This window comes from Aythya fuligula, chromosome 1 (genome assembly GCF_009819795.1).
Source record: "Aythya fuligula isolate bAytFul2 chromosome 1, bAytFul2.pri, whole genome shotgun sequence".
In the NCBI taxonomy this organism is placed as follows: domain Eukaryota; kingdom Metazoa; phylum Chordata; class Aves; order Anseriformes; family Anatidae; genus Aythya; species Aythya fuligula.
The window spans coordinates 135,539,341-135,559,286 of record NC_045559.1 but is presented as its reverse complement, the minus strand read 5'-3'; the positions used below and the strand labels follow the sequence as shown (position 1 = coordinate 135,559,286).

At 41.7% G+C, this 19,946-nt stretch overlaps 1 protein-coding gene across 1 annotated transcript; it reads left to right on the top strand.

The window, feature by feature from the left end:
* The first annotated feature begins 8,254 nt into the window (after positions 1–8,254).
* Positions 8,255–15,021, top strand: ASMT (acetylserotonin O-methyltransferase). The gene is made up of 8 exons (XM_032208058.1): positions 8,255–8,326; positions 10,168–10,342; positions 11,010–11,139; positions 11,824–11,892; positions 12,387–12,505; positions 13,218–13,358; positions 14,389–14,511; positions 14,810–15,021. The coding sequence occupies exons 1-8, from the start codon at positions 8,255–8,257 to the stop codon at positions 15,019–15,021; spliced, it is 1,041 nt and encodes a 346-aa protein (XP_032063949.1).
* Positions 15,022–19,946: the final 4,925 nt, after the last annotated feature.

The window sequence follows — 19,946 nt, the reverse complement described above, 5'->3', positions numbered from 1 at the left end:
AATTTCTTAAAACTGCTAGTACTTAACAGTTGCACAGTAAATAGATGCTCAGTGCAATTTTATTTAGCCTTAACACTTCGCAGTGTTGTTTCAGATGTATGTTTTGCATGAAAGCTCTCAAATATTTACAATGCTGAACTCCCTGGAATAGATATTGTATCCATGTGTCCTTGTCCTTGTCTGGCTGGGATGGAGTTAACCTGCTTTGTAGCAGCCCATGGAGTGCTATGTTTTGGGTTTGTGACTAAAGCAGTAATGATAACACGCTGATGTTTTGCTGGGGAGTGCCTGCACAGTCTGAAAGCCTTCTCTGTTTCTCACACTGACCTGCTCCAGGAATAAGCCTGGGGTAAGCAAGAGGCTGGGAGGGAGCACTGCTGCCTCAGCTGACAAAAAGGGTTGCTCCATGTCATGTAACATCATGCTTAACAGTAAATCATGGGACTTTCTGAGGTGGCTGCTGCTCTGAGACTGTTGGGGCATTGGTCTGCTTGTGGGAAGTGGTGTGTGACTCTCTTCAACACACCCCACACCCTTCACTTAGTTAACTATCTACCTCAACCCACAACTCTTTTCACTTTTGCTTGTCTGATTCTTTCCTGGAGTGTGAGTGAGTGAGCAGTTGTGTGGGGCTGGTTGCTGTTCCTCAGTTACAGTGAGATGCACTGTGACATGGACTCCAGTAAAAAAAAAAAAAGACAAGTCCTTCGCCTAGTCAGCAGCTATACTTGATTTTTTATTTCCATTGGTAACTCATGGCTGGGCATGTTCCAGTCCATTTGACCATCTGTGGGCTTGATAGTGATGCCTTTAGCTGATCACTGTCCTGCTGCAGTATGTGCAAGTTTAAAACCCATTCAGATTTTTTTCTGTAGCTCAAGTCAATTTGATGATGGGAGTGTGGATGTACTTGGGGACTGTAGTGGGTGTCACCATGCCTTCTGTTGTTGCTTTTCAAAGTCTTTATTGATGATGGCCTTTGGACTGCAAGGAAACCTGAAAAGAGTTGAAAATACTATTTTAATATTGTCACAAATATAAATTATGCCATGCCCTATGCTATTATTGAAGTTTTTATTATGGCTGAGGCTACAAAAACCTTGCTGATGCAATCACCTAAAGAATATAATTTTTACAGTATTTATAGAATCACAGAATCATGAAGGTTGGAAAAGCCCTCCAAGATCACCTGGTCCAACCATCCCCCTACCACCAATGTCACCCACTAAACCATGTCCCTAAGCACCACGTCCAACCTTCCCTTGAACACCCCAGGGACAGTGATGCTACCACCTCCCTGGGCAACCCGTTCCAATGCCTGACTGCTCTTTCTGAGAAGAAATGTCTCCTCATTTCCAAATAAAATCAACTGATCTGTGTTGACTACATCAATATATCTCTACCCATTATATTCTAGGGGTCTTTAGTGTTTTAAATGAGAGAATCTAGGACACAGCAGACTCTATAGTGGCTTCTAGAACCCAAATACTGCAGTCACTGTTATTTTTTTCCCTCTTCTAGGGGAGTATTGTGATGCTGACTACTTAAAGCTTGCTTGATTGCTTCTATCTGCAAGACTGACTTTCAGGAGCTGACTAATAGCTGATAAAATTAGTTTTTTTTTTTTTTTTTTTCTTTAATTTCAGTGTATGTATTGTGATTGTCCTTGAGTTTATATTTGAAAAATATTTAATGTCTACCCTTTGTCATTTTAGTTGCTTTAAGTCAGTGTCCTTTTGAAATGGACTTCAACCTTTGATCAGCAAACTTTTGGTCTTAATTAATGGAGTTCCAATAATCTACACTACTGGTTTTGGTTATCGTTGCTTTTTATTTTTTTAATTACATTTCTAGTGCTTAAATCACATCGCAGTCACAGGTTCTGATACACTCTTCAGCTTCCTTAATGTTCATAAGAATTAACAAATACTTATCCAAGACATACCAAAATAACAGTTAATACTTTGGAAACACTGAATTTATGTTGGTATGATTGAATATTGGGCAGATACCGATGAATGCATGGCTGCTATGCTACCTCTACTCTCAGGCACCTAGCTGCTAGAAATACAACTGTGATAATACCTGCATATTTAATCTCTAAAAGTGGTCCATGAGGATTATGTACCAGTACTAACCTGACTCTCACTCTTTGCCTAGACTTGCCGTGAGTTGCGTGTTACTTCTGTCCCATTGCATCAGTTATATATCTTATTCCATTTGTCTGTCAGTGTTCTTGTCTATTATTTATGCTATTTATACCCCTGGGGGAGTAACTAGAAATACAGATTTAGGCACCGTTTTATCAGAATGTCAAGGGACTGGGTGAGCAAAATGGAGAAGAAACAAAGATTTTTTTGAAAGAATTTTCAGTCTCGATGACTCTCTGCACTTGCCAGCCCCTCATTCCTTTTATCTTAAGCCTCAACCCATACTAGGTGAGTGGAAGAGGAACTTATTCAACAGAACTGTGGCTTCTCCACAAGGGCAAGTCCAAGCCCTTCATATCATTGTTGTAGTGCTTTTTATCTGCCTACTGTGGTAAAGTAATTTCGATAATGTATGAGTCACGTTGCCAGAATAATTGATGCTAATACGAAGTGGCTACCAAAGTTATGGCCAAATCCATGTTTTTTTTCTAACTGACTCTACCTTTGTAAGCTATTCAGTGACTTAGAAAAAGGGCATATGCATGATTAGGTTGTGCTAATAAAGCATTTAATGTGTTCTCTGGAAGTGTTATCTTGAAAGCTGTTAGAGAAAACGGTATTTTCAGGAGTGGCTTCCAAAACTGCAAGCACAGGATTGTGCAGTCCATCACTGACAAATGTTGTGTGGACATCACACCAGTGTCAGTGTTTGATAGCAGAGGTACAGAGGCTGTCAGGTAAGGCAGCAGTTAAACCAACTAGCCTGGTATGTGCCTTAATTCAGTTGCATTCTGTTGACTTGGCCTTTCTCCAGCCCAAGGTATATTTTACTTGCAGAATCTTTCTCTTGCTATCTCACAAGAAATTTGCAGAGCTGTCTCTACGGCACCTGTTAAAGCAGCAATCAAGTTGTGGCTGATCCTTCAGTACTAGGTATGCAGAATGAATCCTACTGCTGTATTAAGTTCCTATATGTGCAAGTATTATTTCATTGGTGTCTAAAGGTAGTGTGCCTATATATTTTTTGTTGTACTTAATCTGATATCAGGCTCAAGGCCTGTGTTAAATTACGTGCACTGCCATCCTTTCTTTTAACTGTTGTACAGAAAATATATTGTACCAGTTGCCCTCTCATGTGCTGCATCCCCTGAATGTGTCTCCTGCTGCCTCACAATAAATTTGTGGATTAGCTCCACTAAATGTTTTGAAGGTTATATAACTTTTGAAGGGCTAAGGCTGTTTGGAGCTGTTTTTTAATTGATAACTAACCCAGTCATGTGTGCACTGTGGCAGCTGTGAAATGAGCTCCACGTGGTCTGGATGGGATGCTCGGCAGTGCTGTCCTTGAAGATGGGCTATTTATGGGTCAATGTGAAGAGTTAATTTTGTGGGGGCACTGCAGTCAGTCCCAGCTAGCAGTGTGCCAACCAAGTGTCTGAGCACGGATTTGTCACCCTCAGACTAGGTCTTCCTTGCAGCTCTGTGCATGGTCCTGGACGCTCCTGCTCTTTGTACCAGATATCAATCACCAACAGCATAAGGCTGTAAGAAACATTTGGGGTGTACCACCATGTGAAGGGACTTCAAGGGTGCTTGCTCATGCCAAAACTCAGGGAGTCTTGTGTCTGCTCACTTTGGAAGACAGAAAAATGACAGATTAGTGTGAAGTGGCCTATGCCAACATTGTTGTGTGTCCACCTATTGCCTCTGTGATGTCTGACAGAGCACAAGTTATATCTGACACGAAATCCTTACTGCTTTCAGCTGCTGCCTGTCTCTTTTTAAGTTTCAGTCTACCAGTTTTAGCTAGTGAACCTGTCTGTCTCTGATCCTCAGAGACGATGCTTCTTACCTGCTGGGACCTTTCTTTGATAGGGATCTCAATATCTACTTGGGTAAATTACTTGTTGAGAGGTTCTTTGCAGGCTAGGAAGTTAGACCAAAACCAACTCTGGATTTTTTGCAATAGTCTTTAGAAGACGTTTTTGGATTTATTTTTTTTTTCTAAACAGAAAAACTGAGAAGAGGGAGGGTTTGTTCAGAGAATAAGCTGGGTATACAGGATTTCCTGCCTGCTCTGTATGTCTGCTAGTAACATACCTGTTGTAAACAGGAGAAACTAAAATTAGTTGGTCTCAAAACTGGCAGAACTAACAGTGAGGTTCCTAGGAAAAAGCATCTACTATAAAACATGAGAATTAAAAGTTATAAAAAAGAAAATGTATGTTTAATTGAAAAATGTATGTTCTGCTTCAAAGTATGATACTGAGTGTCTTGGAATGTTGGAATCCTTATAAAAGAAAAAGTTTAAACAATACTAATGAATGTTCAGGCCAACTGATATCTGATATAAGCTGGGCATACTTAGAGGCTCACTAATGATAGTGAGCACAGTTGTTTCCATACTGGCATTACTGAAGCTCATTATTGTAGTCACGTCCCTGAGCATGTCCTTATAGCTTATAAGGAAGGTTGCACTATGCAAATAGTGTAATCTGTCATTTCTTACAGGGACATTAATTTCACCTTAAATAAATCTGATTTGCCCATTAACCATTTCACAATTTAAAATATTATACGAAAACAACTTTTTTTGGTGTCTATGTGTAGTATTTATTTGTAGTGAGTCACTGAGGCAAAGATAAATTCATCATCAAAACAGAAACTTGGAGATAGATCACATGCAGGCTAAAGCTGTTACTCTAAGCACTGTGACAAAAACCTTGATGGGGTTTCCAGAGAAAGAAAGCCATTGCAATTTCATCTTCGTGAATGCATTTCTAGCTTAAAAGGAGCTTAGGCTTTAAGCCTCAGTAATAATTTACTTGGAAACAGCAACACAGTGTGTGTGGCTTTGCATCAATCTGATGTGGGTTATCTGTAACACTCCTCCCTTGCATCTCGCTGCTGGTAGTAATCCCATTAGATGATTACATCTGGTGTCCTCAACAGACAGACATGGTCATAATTGAAAAAGTACTTCAATTGGATTTAATCAACTGTGTGGTCATTTTATTACCAGAGCTTCTTGTACTCTATAACTTTGCCCTCAGTGCAGTGAATTTATGGCCCATTACAACACACTAGGCTATTGGTTGTGCACATAATATCTGCTTATTTAGTCAAAACTACATGAATCAAGGGTTGAGCATTTTTATGCTCATGAATCTTTAATGCATCTTTACTAAATGTCATGGTAATATCTGATAACCAATCTGTGGCTGAACCATTTGAAGAAAACAGGCTGGGAGTCAAGACAAAACTATAGCATGGGGAGTATTTCCTTTCAGCGTGGCTGATGGCCTGAACCCAAATAGCTGTTATGAAATCATTTGTATTGGGAGGGGGAAATTTCTATGCTTGGGCAAAATTGCACCAATTTGCAGCAATGTTTCTTAGTAACAGGCAGAGTTGAAGAACTGACCTTTGGTAGAGATTTTTTTTTAATTCTTCTATACCTTCCCAAGCTTTGGGCTAACGATATTTTCTAAGTACAATTTATTTCCTCTATTTTTATTAGGAGGAGAGGAAAAGGTATCAAGAGAAAGCAGGTGACATGGTTATACAAGTCAGCAGGTTTTCCTGGTTATTCCCTCAAAGGAACCAGATCTTGTTAAGTGCAAGCTGCACAGATGCCAGCATCAATCTGGCATAAAAGTGTGTTGTGATCTCCAGCATTGACAGTACAAAATAAACAGAATCTAACCTGTACAGAAACGTTAAGTGTGTTGCACTAGCAAGGCAGTGTAGTTACAGGCTGTGCTGTCCAGGCTGATGAGCTGATGATGTCCAGGCTGATGTTTCTACTGTTTGGGGTTTGCTTCAGCTTTTTTTATGTTCAGTATAAGTATTTTGGTAATGCAAGACACCTTGTGTTCTTAGAACATAGGAAATAATCTGAGTTGTATACAGAGGGGGAAAAAGGCTGATAACCTACTTTAAGAGTTATTTGCTCCAGTTAGCTAATTAGATGTCACTTTTTTCATTAATGACTAAAACAAATACATCTATTGTCTGAAATATATAAGGATCAGAATAGAAAATAGGGTTTTTCAAAAGGATTATGTAGTAGAAACTTTCAGTTGAGAATGTTTCAACTACTCTGTGGATGCAGTGAAAGGAACACAAAAATCAGAACTGGTTTGTTTCCTCTAAAAAAATGAGGCAGGATCAAAAGAAGTGCACAGAACTAACCTTCTGCAGTAGCAGATAGATACAACTTGACTTTCTAGAAAAGGAGGAGACCATCAAAATATTGTATGGGAACAATACTGTAAAGTGCACGTCTTTAAAGATGCACCAAGCTAAAGTACAAAAAATGTTGAGCTGCGTGTGGATCATTGTAGTGCTCTGATTTTGCCTGTTAACTTTATTGCTGAATCATTGTTTTTTAAAAAAAAACAACAAACCTACAACTGGGAAAGTACTATTTTATAACACATTGCCATCGCTGTATCACCCAAGTCATGTTCTGATTTAATGTTGTTGCCTGAAGGGTCATTAAATGTGTGATGTAAAACTACAATTCTTTCCTTAAAGGAAAGGGCCTGTTCTCACCTGAAGGTTGCCCACAAATGCTGAGGGTAGGATGACCAGCATTTACAAGCTGGTGCAATGAATAGTGGGGCAGTTTATGAAGATGAAACCCGTCCAATATCTGGCATTGAAATAAAGTTCATTTCTTCCTCTTAAGGGTTTTCTGGATGTCCATAGCTAGTTGTACAAAGAAGTGGAGGAAGACCATGGCAGCCAGGTGGAAGATGTAGAATATCTTGTCTTTCCTCAGCACCTTTCTCTGCCAAAATGTGGCAAGCCACAAGTAGGACTCCCTGCTACCATCTGGCAGTTATCAAACAGGCCCTGCCTTCTAAGTCTTTATGTGGGAAGACACCCACAAAATACAGAAAAGAAACAATTGCAGACTTAATTCCTTGTAGACATCATCTAAGTGATCATTGTCAGGGCAAATTAGTCACTGTGACAAAGCAGCACAGCAGGTGGGCTCTCATAGCCTCTCCTCACACTAGCTGTTCCTGCACTTATGGGTCAGATGTACCTTGTGGCAGCCTGTAGACCTGTGCACACCACATCAAGTTCTGGGTCACCTCTGGCTATTTAGATAGACTGTTTGTCCTTTCTGTGGGCATGCCTGGCAAACCAGGCCAGGGAGCAGAGCCAGGCTTTTCATGCCCCAGTGGAAATTCTTCCAGACCTTGACTCTGGTGGAATGTTTTCTTCTCCTTCAGCTCCTTGCATGGATTCTGCCCTCAGAGTACTTCTACAGCAGCCCTTTCCTCCTCCATAGCAGTTGTGCCAGTCTTTTCTGTGCATGGGTAAGGTCTGAGGCCTGGGCATGCAATCCAGATCAGAGCAAGTCCCTGTGTCAGTAGAGTCAAGATAAGTGCTGTGCACATGCTTGTAGTTTGTGGTTAGCGAGGGGTGAGTGGAGCTGGGGTGGTCTGAGATGCCAGGCTTGGCCAGCAGTATGCCCTGACAGCTTAGCTCTAAGTTGATATTCCTCTGCTCTGAGCTGCTGAGAATGTCCCATTTTCACTTAAGAAATGTCACCAAGTTGTCTTCTTTCCTCCAGGTTGCATTTCATTAGGCTAGCAGATGTATGTCAGGAATTTCCTATTCCAGGGATGTGTCCCAGCATCAAGATGCCAGTGTGATGGAAAATAGCTCCTTTTGAACAGGCACGGAATATGGCTCTGCTTTGGTTTATGAACTCCTGGTGCATCTCATTGAGTTCAAGTTCTTTGTGTTACTCTGTAGTAAGTTCTTCAGAGTTCAGCTTTCTTCAGATGTCTTCAGCTTTCAATTGTTTTTTAAATACCAGCCTGCTAATTGACCACTGAGCCAACAGTGCCGCTTTAATCTTCACTGCTTCTTTTGCTTGATGATTGAAGAAGATGCAAAGAAACAGTTGAAGCTAGTAGAAAAGCCTGCGGAAGCCAAATGACTTAGCTCATTTGTTTTGTAACCAAAGTGTTTCTCAGAAACAATAAGATTAAGTGGATCAGCTGGTGTGCTCTGTGCCTGGTAGAAAGAAGCTTATTTAAATTAAGACAGGCAGAGGATCTCAGCCTCACTGTAGAAGGAAAATGGGCTCCACAGAAGACCTTGACTATCCTCAAATCATCTTGCAATACAACAATGGATTTTTAGTCTCAAAGGTAAGAACTATAAATCAGTCTTGGATACAAGTCTTTAAAGTATGCTGACAGAAATATTCAAAGATATCACCCTAGTTCTTAATGTCAATCTTTAGAAATAAAACAGTCTCTTAGGAAAATATACTATCTACTCATCTAGCCGTGAAGGAATTTTGAAAAGAAGTCCCCGCTCCTCAGGTTAGACTTAACGTTTATTGAGATCCCTCTGACCTTCGGGAGTTTGGATGAGCAGATCTTGCCTCTGTGTGAGACTTTAAAAACACATGGATTTATAGATGAGGGTTTGTTGTTTGACTGCCTCCAACATGCAAAGCTCTGTAGGTCCTGGGATTTCTTCCCACTTTTCATGTTTGAAGTTTAGAAACCAGAGGACTGACTGACATTGCCTTCTTTTTCCTTTTCATACCACCCAAACAGGAAGATTATTCAAATATATTCTGAGATGGTTTCTTTCTTTCTTGCATATCTTTTACTGTGTGTATTACGCACTAGGCAGATCTTGGTAACTTCTGTGTATTGCTTCTTTTCAGGTGGACAAAAAAATCTGATATAATGACTTTTCAGAGTTAAAAAAAAAAAAAAAAAAAAAAAAGTGAAATGATCTTTTCCAGACAACACCTGATTAAGGCACAGGGTAGCACATTTTTTTTTCCTATTTCCTTAATGTTTACTGATGTTGCTTGCCTTTGTGTGTGTGCGTGAGCACACAGGCAGAAAATTCCCATGTTCCAATGTAGGGGATTTTTTTTCTTTCTTACTGTCCTCTGCTGTATCTCTAACCAACCTAGTAATGGAAGGAATGCACTTCAGAGGTCTGCAAATGCTGCTGCATCCAAAGGCTCCTGAAAAACACAGTATTTAGTGAAGAGAGGAACAAACGAACGATGACAGATAAACAGTTCCAAAACTAACAACAATGTTATGTTATTGAGAAACGATCTCAATTTCAGTTGAAACCATGCTGCCATGAGGTTAAGCCACAACATATATTCTTACTGAGGTAAAAGTAGCTTCCCATGGACTTTATCAAATCAAATTGTGGACTTTATCATACATGAGTTGATGACTTTCTTAGTGGTTTTGGAGCATTTACATGGCCAGTGAAATAGGTTATCCATTACTAGACTGTGTACAGCTAGAGAAGGATATTTTTCTTGTTATGTGTGGTTATGTATGTCTGTCTGAAGGTTGCAGACTTGTTCCTGGAGTTGGTACACACACCTTCCTTTTCATTGAAAAGATGGCATGTTTCTGTTGGCCCTTTTGTCTGAGACAAACCTCCTTTCATCAGGGAGACTGCTGTAGCCATGGATATCAGTCCCTGAAGATAAAACAGTTGTGTGTGTGGACATTTCCCTCAAAAGGGTCTTCAGAGTGGGATACTCACCCCTGCTGGAGACCACAGGAGAGTCTCCAGGGTCACTGTAGCATATGCTAGATAATTAGCTTTTAAACAACAACAACAATGAATTCAGTCTTGTCTTTGAGCTCTTTGGGCAAAAAGCAAGTGAGACTGTTGTGAATGTGATCTGAAACTAAGGTGCAGGCAGAAATATTCACAGCTAAAACCTGGCCTCTAAATATAAACTTTGTTAGACTAAAACACTGTATGGCTTGGGCAGTAAATAAAAATAAATGAAAAAGGGTTCACTACAAGCAATCTATGGTGTATTCAGAGCTCAGAGAAACTTTAGCCTAATTACTGGACTTGTGTATTTGAAATAATATATATGTTTTTAATGTTTAATGATTTATTATATGCATATTTTCTCCAACACAGCAGCTTTAGAAATATGGTAAGCTATGGTGATTTCATCTGATCCCCTTCCCCTCATTCCCAGGTTATGTTCACTGCCTGTGAGCTGGGAGTGTTTGATCTTCTGCTGGAGTCAGGAGACCCTCTGTCTTTAGATGTGATTGCTGCACGCCTGGGTACCAGCACCACAGGAATGGAAAGACTTCTGGATGCCTGTGTGGGATTGAAGCTCTTGTCAGTAGAGCTGACACAAAAAGGAGGTAATAAAGGCAGAAGAAGGGGAATCGCTGAATTGCAGAATGGTTGAGGTTGGAGGGTACCTCTGGAAGCCATTTGGTCCAACCTCCTGCTCAAGCAAGGCCATCCAGAGCAGGTAGTCCGGGACCATGGCCATACAGCTTCTGAAAATCTCCAAGAAGGTAGAGTCCATAACCACTGTGGATGGACTGTGACTATGCTCAGTACCTGCACAGTAAAGAAGTCCTTCTTGATGTTTAGATGGAAACTCTTATATTCCAGTTGGTGCTCGTTGCCTATAACCCTGGCACTGAGCACCACTGAAAATAGCATGGCTCCATCCTCTTTGCACTGTCTAAAGGGTGGAAAGAAGAAACTAAAGCTTTTAAAGATATGATGGTTTTGAAAGTGAGATGAGGTTTGTGGGGAAAGGTGATATCTAGTGTTAGGCCAGTTACCATAGCTGGAAGAGAAGACTATCCCTTGGGAGCACCAAACCCTTTTCAGCTAAAAGAGAAGCAGCAAATTTCAGCATGATTGGAATACTGTGCTGCACATTACAGTTGGAGACTGATTGTAGAAGAAATGTTTCTCTCTTTTGGGTTATATAGATGTATGCCGATGATGGAGACAATAGGCTTGTAAGATGATATCATACATGTTAGTAAACATACTTATTTCACCCCTTAGCCCTCTACAGAAACACAGAAATTTCCAACATCTACCTTACAAAGTCAAGCCCCAAGTCTCAGTACCATATTATGATGTACTACTCCAATACAGTCTACTTATGCTGGCACTACCTGACCGATGCTGTGAGGTGAGGAGGAGAAGGCGGGTGTCATCTGCTATGTGTTTCAGGCTGCTTTGCTGCACCTGTACGTCTCTGTTTGGTGCCTTTCTGGCAAAGGGCACAAGGAAAACACTGGTTGGTTCTTGGAAAGAACAAGAACCTGCTGGTCTCTGCTGTTGTCACTACTGTCTGTGTATGTGTTCTTGTTTTCTTTTCTCTTCTAATGTTAGAGTAGATCTAGGAATCATACCTTTGTGTGTTTTCGATTCCAGGAAAAGATTTGTTCATTACAGTCACTCTTATGTTAGGAGGCATCAAAGTAAATGATGAGAAACAATGGCTAAGGGTACTTCTGTTGCAAAAGCCTGTAAGAGTAATTTAATATGTGACCAATGTTTTGCTTTATCCAGTCTGTGCAGCAGACTTGCTATGCTTGAAGGTGGTGATTGGTGATGATCACAGCCATATTGCACCTTTATCTCAGATGCAGTCCTGTAAAGAACCAGACAATCTTGTTGAAAATTGAGAAATATTTCATCATCTTTTGGGACTGGTAGGTGAGGATGTCATTACATCCATGAAAAATACACAGGTGTATAGTCTGTCTAGAGGTGAACATCATGCACACTAGCTGAAACTTCAGCTCTTATGTATGTTTGGAGTAATGGTAAAAGAAATTCATGCTAATATGCTTTTTCGGTTGCATTTTAGAGAAGGAAGGAACCAATATGAAAGAGCTTTTGGTGTTTCATCTAAAGACCCATTTGGAGCAATGTACAGGTATTAGTATATTTTTAGAAATATTATTACTGTGGATAAACTTTATGATTTTAATCATGGCTGAGTATTATTAAATACAATGATGTGAGAATTCACTCATTAGAAACATCATGCAGATATTTTTCCTTTCCAGCAACATCCACTACTGGAGAACTCTGATAGTTTGAATAGACAAGTATAATTTTCTATTGTGAAAAACATATCACAGGTCTCTGTTACAGGGGCAGTGGCAACTGAAGGAAAAAATCCCTTGGAAGCCTGAGAACTAGCAGTAATACACTGTTGAACTTAACTAGTCTTAATTACCTGCTCAGGTGCAGCAATGTATAGCTTGCTACAGGAAGACTCAAGCCAGGTTTGCGTGCAAAGAGAATGCATTGTTTTCAAATACAATGAGATAATGTTTAAGCTGAAACTCATAATAAGACTTCTATAGTAAGAGTCACCATTAAGTAAGTTATATTTCTGTGTGCTGTACCTGTTTGCGTTACTAGGTCCGAAGAAGAAATGCTGAAATTCTTGGCTGGCCAGAACTCAATCTGGGGTATATGTGGTAAAGATGTTCTTACTGCATTTGACCTTTCCTCTTTCACATGGATTTATGACTTGGGAGGTGAGCATCGGTAGATCTTCAACAAGCCTCTGCATTGTTAGTTCTGCAAGCTTTGAAAAGAAAAATAATTCCCGTGTTATATGAAGGGCAAAGCAATGAAAAGCAGAGCATATCTCAGAATCTCATCAGCAATAAAGGGAACATTTTCTCAGTTGGGTTGAGTTAAAATGAGAAATAGTAAAGTGGTGCAAGCATTAGGAAGATGAATACTTTAGCCTACAGAGTTTCATGTGTGTGAATAGTGGCTCATCTCCTTTATGTGTCAGTTTGGTATTTTTTTCTTGTCTTGTTTGATATGTTCTTCCAAACTATTTCAACCTTCATTGACTGAAGGGGGAGAGACTGTCTGCTGCAGCCTCCTACCCCAGTGCTGCTGAACACTGCCAAGATTCGTGGGACCTGTCAGACTCCCTTGGTGCTCCATACTTTTTTCCCCAGTGTCTGGTGTAGCAGCTCTGTTTTCATTTCCCACCTTTCAGCACCTACCACTGCGTCTGGCAGAGGCACTGTGTAATGGCAGCAAGGCTTGGGCTTCCCCCGTCTGGGCCTGGATGGCCACTCATGTCCCTCTTCCTGTGGCACTCGGGGAACAAATGTACCCTTCCAGGTGCCATGAGGCTGAACACGCTTCTGTTGGCATCACTTTTGTGTTGGGGATGGAAGAATGGGATGGTTTTTTTTCAGCACTGCTCTTCTTTTGCCCCCTCACAAGGAGGTGGAGGAGCTTTGGCCCGGGAGTGTGTTTCTTTGTACCCAAACTGCACAGTCACAATTTATGACCTGCCAAAAGTCGTGCAAGTGGCCAAGGATCGATTCATACCCCCCGAAGAGCAGCGGATTGCTTTCCACGAAGGTAAGTATGGACATGTCTCGGGCGGGTGCTGGTGGGCATCAGCAGAGTGTTCATCTGCAGGGTTGCAGGTGACAGAGGCCTCCTCCACCTGGTTACTCACATGGGAGATTAGTGACCAAAAGTGCCCTTGTACAGCATTGCCTTGGGAAGCGTCCACTTGGAAAGGAGTGAGGCAGGAGAGCAGATTTCCCAGCCTTTGGATCAAGAGTTATTTGCTTGTCCAGGTGATGCAGGAGCATTGACAGCTGGAATGGGCATACAGAGCAGCTTGAAGATGTTTGGGCACTCCCAAAAGCAGTTGTGTTGGAGTTGTGCTGCCACAGCTTGTTAACAACTGCCATGCCACATTACGGAGCTTCCTAATGTTCCCTTCTCTCCTGTGCAGAGCTCCTGGCAGATGTGTGGGACACCAGACCTGCTCTGAGCAAGGGGTTTTCCTTCCCTGGCTAGACATGTGTCCTGAGATATTTCAGGCTTTGAGTGTGGGTGAGCTAGCCTAGGTTGCTCTTGCCTAGTCCTCAGACCTTGTGAGCTCTTTGTACTCTCTCTGATGAAAAGGAGTGGAGAGAGATCTCATTTTTTTTATTTTTTATGTTTTCAGAAGCATTTATTGGAGGGACTTAATATTGCTAGAAGAACTGAGAGAGGAAAGAAGCCTTTAAGGAAGGGAGGGAAAATATAAAAGCAAAGATGGAGAAACACAAGAAATATTCTGTATGCCAGTGATGCAAAGAACTAGGAGTGGCAATGAGAAAGCGAGATGAAGGGAGAAAAATATGAATGCAGTACACCAGGTGCTGAACAAAAAGCATGACTAAGAAGGTAGCACTAGAAGGTGTGAGATTGTGCATTTTTTCCTTATGGATTTATGCTGCAGCTTCATCTTTCCTGGGTAGCTTTATTGCTGTCTGATGTGGGTCACAGCCCTGGCAAGCCAAGAGTCTTTGTAACTGAAGAGATCTGAAACAAGTTGCTTAACCCCCCTCTGTGTCTTGGGGGGTTTGTGAAAGGATGTATTTTTGCTTTTCAGGAGACTTCTTTAAAGATTCAATCCCGGAAGCTGACCTCTATATTTTATCTAAGATACTGCATGATTGGGATGATGACAAATGTGGGCAGCTGCTGGCAAAAGTTCACCAGGCTTGCAGACCCGGTAGGTGTGAGCTCCGGAAGAACAGGGCAACTCCCACCTGTCAATTACATGGAGCACACCAGCTTCAGTGGGCAACTTGGGTGGCAGGGTTTGAGTGCAGAGGTTTCTTGGTTGAGCCGTTCACTTTCCTGAGTCAGTGGTGAGTCACTGAGCCTGTCAGGTGTGAGGCCTCACTACCTGAGAGGCTGCTGCTTCCCAAAACTGCACGTTGGGATCTGGTCTAACAACTCCGCTGAAAAATATCCCATCTTCTCAGAGCTCAGCATGTGTGTTTTCTGAATTTTCTTTATTCAACCAGGTGGTGGAGTGCTGCTGGTTGAGTCCCTTCTGAAGGAAGATAGAAGTGGACCTGTAGAAACCCAACTGTATTCAATGAATATGTTGGTACAGACAGAAGGCAAAGAGCGAACACCCGCAGAGTACAGCAAGCTCCTTGTGGCAGCTGGCTTCAGAGAGGTTCAAGTGAAGAGAACTGGAAAACTTTATGATGCAGTTTTAGGAAGGAAATAATAGTATCTTCATGTTGTGAAGCACAGAAGTGGAGAAATCTAATATTCTTATCTTAGAGGGCAGTTATCAACTTAGCTTTTACCGAAGGCCCTCAACTTTTTTGTAAGCTGATATATTGTCAGGAGAACAGGAGAATCAGTAATGATACAATTTGAGTGTGCATGGGTTGTGTGTTTATCGGATTGAGTAGGACTTGCCTTTGGCTCTGAATAGGGGAGAAAGAAATCAAAACCTGTTCCACAAGAAATAACCCATGAAATAAATTTGCAGTGTGGCTGTTTTTTTTTTTTTTTTTTTTTTTTTTTCCCCCCCAAAGTTTATGCTTCAAGTTTAACACAGTACCTGACAAAAGTAAAGCTGAAATTTTACTTGGATTCCTGCAAAATAAAACTGATCACTCTACTGAGCTCTGTTAGCTGCTATTTTATTCCCTGCGGACTGAGGTAGTATAAACAGACTAAAATATGTCTCCTTGTGGTTTATCTTGCTGAGTTTCAAGAGAAAATCTGTCTGAGCCTTAGGGAATTTGGCATGAAAACTGACTTTATTTTTTTTATTTCCTTTAGATTTCATTTTAAATTGAGAGAATTTTGTAGTCTAGTTTAATGGTTAGCTGAAGTACTGTAACGTTGTTCATAGGAGAAGTCCTGAGTTGGCAGTGGAGAGGAAGAATGATGCAGCCTAGGCACTGAGCACAAGTCTTTACTGCATGCTTCCTGCTATTTCTTTAAAACATTTGGTCAAGCACATTCTGTAATAACCCACTTTACTTTATTATTTATTTATTTTTAAAGCAGAAATGCAGATTACTGGAGTGAGAAGGATTTAGAGAATGTACCAGAAAATCACTTTGCTGATATGGCGTGAGCATTCATTACTTTTGCACATTAAGCTGGAGATTAGAGGAGCCTGAGACATTCTTCTCAGTAGTCATCTACAGCATCTACAGGAGCCTCCCTCTTCCTTGACTAGAAAGAGCATAGAGAGGTTACCCTCAGTAGGGAAAAGATGGCCTTTTGTCCTCTTCAGTGGTATGTACAAAATCAAATAACAAGGCCATAATGGTCCTTCCCATCTGTAAACAGAATAGGGCACAGCTGTGCAGGTAGTGCATTTGTCCCCACTGGGATCTCACCCTATACATATCTACATGAGACTGCAGGAATTGGGACAAGAGGTTTTAGGAAGTTCTCTCTTAAGCTGCAGCCACTGTGCAGCATTCCCTACCTGTAGTTGTGTGGCATGAAGGTGACTTTGCTAGGAGCTGCAGCCTGAGTAATTTGTTCTGAGTGCTTGCTCGCTTGCTAGACAAAGCAAGGTGTTACATCCTGCAGCAACCAGGCACAAACATTAAATAATGAAATGAGGCTGACCAGTCAGCCAGAAGGGATATATGGGGCTGACCCAGGTCTTCATTAGTTTCTGCACCATCACCTTAAAGGTAAAATGGTTCAGAGAAATGCTTTTGCTTATTGGACTGCATCAGTAATGGTAGTTTCATGCTAAAGTGTAGCCTGAAAGAAGTAGTGGCATTTGTGAATTAATTACCCTTTTAAATGAATGAATGGAGTGGCTAAGAGTGAATCCTTTATAGCTTTAACCAAGAAAATGTTAATTACCCTTGAATGTGGAACACAGCAAAAATGGCCAGTGATGTATGCTGAGATGGTGGTGGAAATGTCCTGCCTGGAATTTATCTCATATTTTTTTTTTTTTTTTTTTTTTTTTTTTTTTTTTTTTTCTTCCAAAAAACCTTGCATGCCCATGTGGCTGTGCTGTTTTTTGAGCCAGTAGACAAGTTGGTAATGGCTAGTGTGCTGCTATATGTAAAATGATGCATCATACAACCTTGATGAGTCAGAGAATACCTGTCAGCAGGCATCAGTGTTAATTCTGCCCTTGACTTGAGGGGAAAAAAAAAGCAAGAGCAGGCTGTTTCAGTTTGTCAAAACAAATTATTTAAACATAGTATTTCTGTAATGAGTTGATTTATGACATGTTCTGCATGTCATGAACTTACTACTTACTGAGTTGGAGGCAAGATGCACACCTTATTCTGAAGTACTTTCTAGCCCTATCAGGATTCAAAGATGCTGGATCTTTAATGAACAGGATTGACCCATCCTTACCTGGAATATACATTGAAATGTGTATTGATAAGGAATATGTATTGATACCAGAAATAAAAAGTTTCTCCTGTTGGTAAATGACAAACACTGTGAAGAAGACCTGCTCTCCACATGAGGAACGCATGTACTCAGCAGGACTGAGTTGCTCCTTTTGCTCATGAGGCGGTTGCTGTGTGAGGAGCAGTGACTCCTGAAAAGGAGTTCTTGCTCACCCCACTGACAGATATCCAGAACAATCTACCTTTGCAGGATATATATATATATATATTGTATAGCAACTGCTTTATTGTAGGCATGGAAATTAAAACTTTGTCCTCTATGGCTTCCATGCACCAACAGGTGTTTCTGGTGATACCTTGCCATATTTGGGGTCTTTCAGCTGTGTTTTTTTTTTTTTTTTCTGTGTTGTTGGATACTGTAATGTTGGAAAAGATCATAAAGGAACAAAGCAATAAGGTGAAGTTTTCCAAGCAACTGCCTTATGTTCTTTGGTTGATGTCTGCACAATAAAAGCAATTCCATCTTCAAGGTACCTTCATGGTGCTAGGGCAGGAGGTTTTCTGATGCAAATGGCTCTTGCTAACAGCATTCTTTTCTCTTCTCATGAGGCCATATAGGCTGAGATGAATTTTCTAGCTCTCAATATGACTTAGGAGTAACATGAAACCTGGCCAAAGCTGGAGTGAATCAGCCCTGCAGACCCCCAGGTCATTGCAGCAGGACGGCAGGAGGTGCTCCAGGCATGATGTAGAAGTCCCCCTGTAGCCTGTGGAGAGGCCCCTGGTGGAGCAGGCTGTCCTCCTGCAGCCCATGGGTCCCACGTGGAGCAGATCTCCACGCTTCAGCCTGTGGAGGAGCCCCTGGTGAAGCAGGTGGATGTGGCCTGGAGGAGGCTGCAGCCCATGGAGAGCCCACACAGGAGCATTGGGTCTGGGGGGAGCTGCGCCCATGGGGGACCCGTGCTGGAGCAGTTTGCTTCTGGGAGATGGATCTCATGGTACGGAGCCGTGTGGGAGCAGTGCTTGAAGAGCTGCTGCCCATGGGCAGGCCCCGCAGGCTCAGTTCGGGAAGGATGGCATCCTGTGGGGGGGGACCCCACGTGGAGCAGGGACAGAGAGGGACCGTGAAGGAGCAGAGGAGATGAAGCATCAGGGACTGACCACAGCTCCTATTCCCTGTTCCCTTGCACTGCTCAGAGGGAGGAGGTGAAAGAGGGTGGATGGGGGAAAGGTGTTGTGTTTTTTTTTTCTTTCAGTTCTCACTGCTCTAGTCTGATAGCAATAAACAATAAATTACATTAATCTCCTTATGCTGAGTCTCTTATACCTGTGAAGGTAGTTGGTGAGTGATCTCAACCCGCAATTATTTTTCATCTGATTTTCTCCCCATGTTCTGTTGAGGATGGGGAGTGACAAAAACAACATAGTGGAAACTTAGCTGCCTGCCAGTGTTTAAATCACCATGCTCAGTACTAAGACTATTGCCTTTGCTGGTGAGGGGCCATGTGTCTATGCTAACTTTGCCTCCTGTTAACTTCACAAGGCTCCAGGGCTTCTTATCAGTATATTTCAGAAATGGCAGTGTTAATCAGAGCTTGATAGATTTCTCTTGCTGTCTGTCATCATGTTTAAATTCTACATCACAAACAGTTACCTTAAAAGCATTCAAGGCACGTTGAAGACAGATTCCCCTGGATTGTAAAGGCTTTCTCTTAGCCACTGCTCATTGAGGAAGCACAGCTGAATCTGCCTGACATTTGTCCTGGATGCCCATGCTGCTAGAAGCATGCATGTATTTTTTCTCCCTAGATTTTATACATTTATTCTCTTTAATACTCTTGTCCTTTAAAAAAACAACAAACAAACAAAAAACAACAACAACAACAACAACAACAACAACAACAAAAACAAAACACAAAAACACCTTATTTAAAATAATCTCAGCTGGGGAAAAAGCAACATTTGAATGAAGCACCAGCATGATGATGGAGAATAGTATTCTGCACTGGGGTAAGGGCAAGGTGAGTGAGAGATGGTGCAGTCGTTTAAATAGACAGAATAAGAACACAGCAAATAAATTGTAAATCTTAATCCCTTACAATGATGGGGCACCCTGTGCTCAGGCATCTATGGATGGAGCTGGGATGGATTTTCTTGCAGCATGCTGAACAGATCTCATCCATGAAGGGAAGTGCCTCTCTTTCAGTCATTTGAGCTATTATATGACTTTCTTACAAGAAAAAGGATGCTCACATGAGGAGCTACAGCACTGTTAGGTAAAGGAAAGGCCACAAAGATGATGCGATTACCAGTACCCAGTGGGAGATGCTGCAGGCTCATCTGCCACAAGAGCTGCTGAGTGCATCCTGTGGCCAAGGGATGCTCAGAGCCCAGCATGGGTCTGTAAGTCACCTGTACGTGCAGCACAGTGTGGGCCTGGACCTGCTTTTGGGTTAGCTGTGATGTGGATCACCGACACCTGCAAAAGGCTCCTGGTCATCATTGCTGCATTCTACCTTGTGATCCACATACCCTTTACCTTCACCAAAGATGTTACAAGTTACAGGTTGTATTAATGACATACAGGCTTCTCAAGCCCTAAGCATGAGGCCTGGAACAGCAGGCATGGGCGGCTCAAGACTGCTGCCTCAAGTGCATCATCTACAAGGCTGTCCAGTAGCCATGGCTTCCAGAAGGCCAGGGTATTTCTGGAGAATTGTGGTGTCCTAACACTTCGCATCCTCTGAAAGGATGTGGTGTCTGTGTACAATCACCAAAGGCAATTTGATAGTAATCA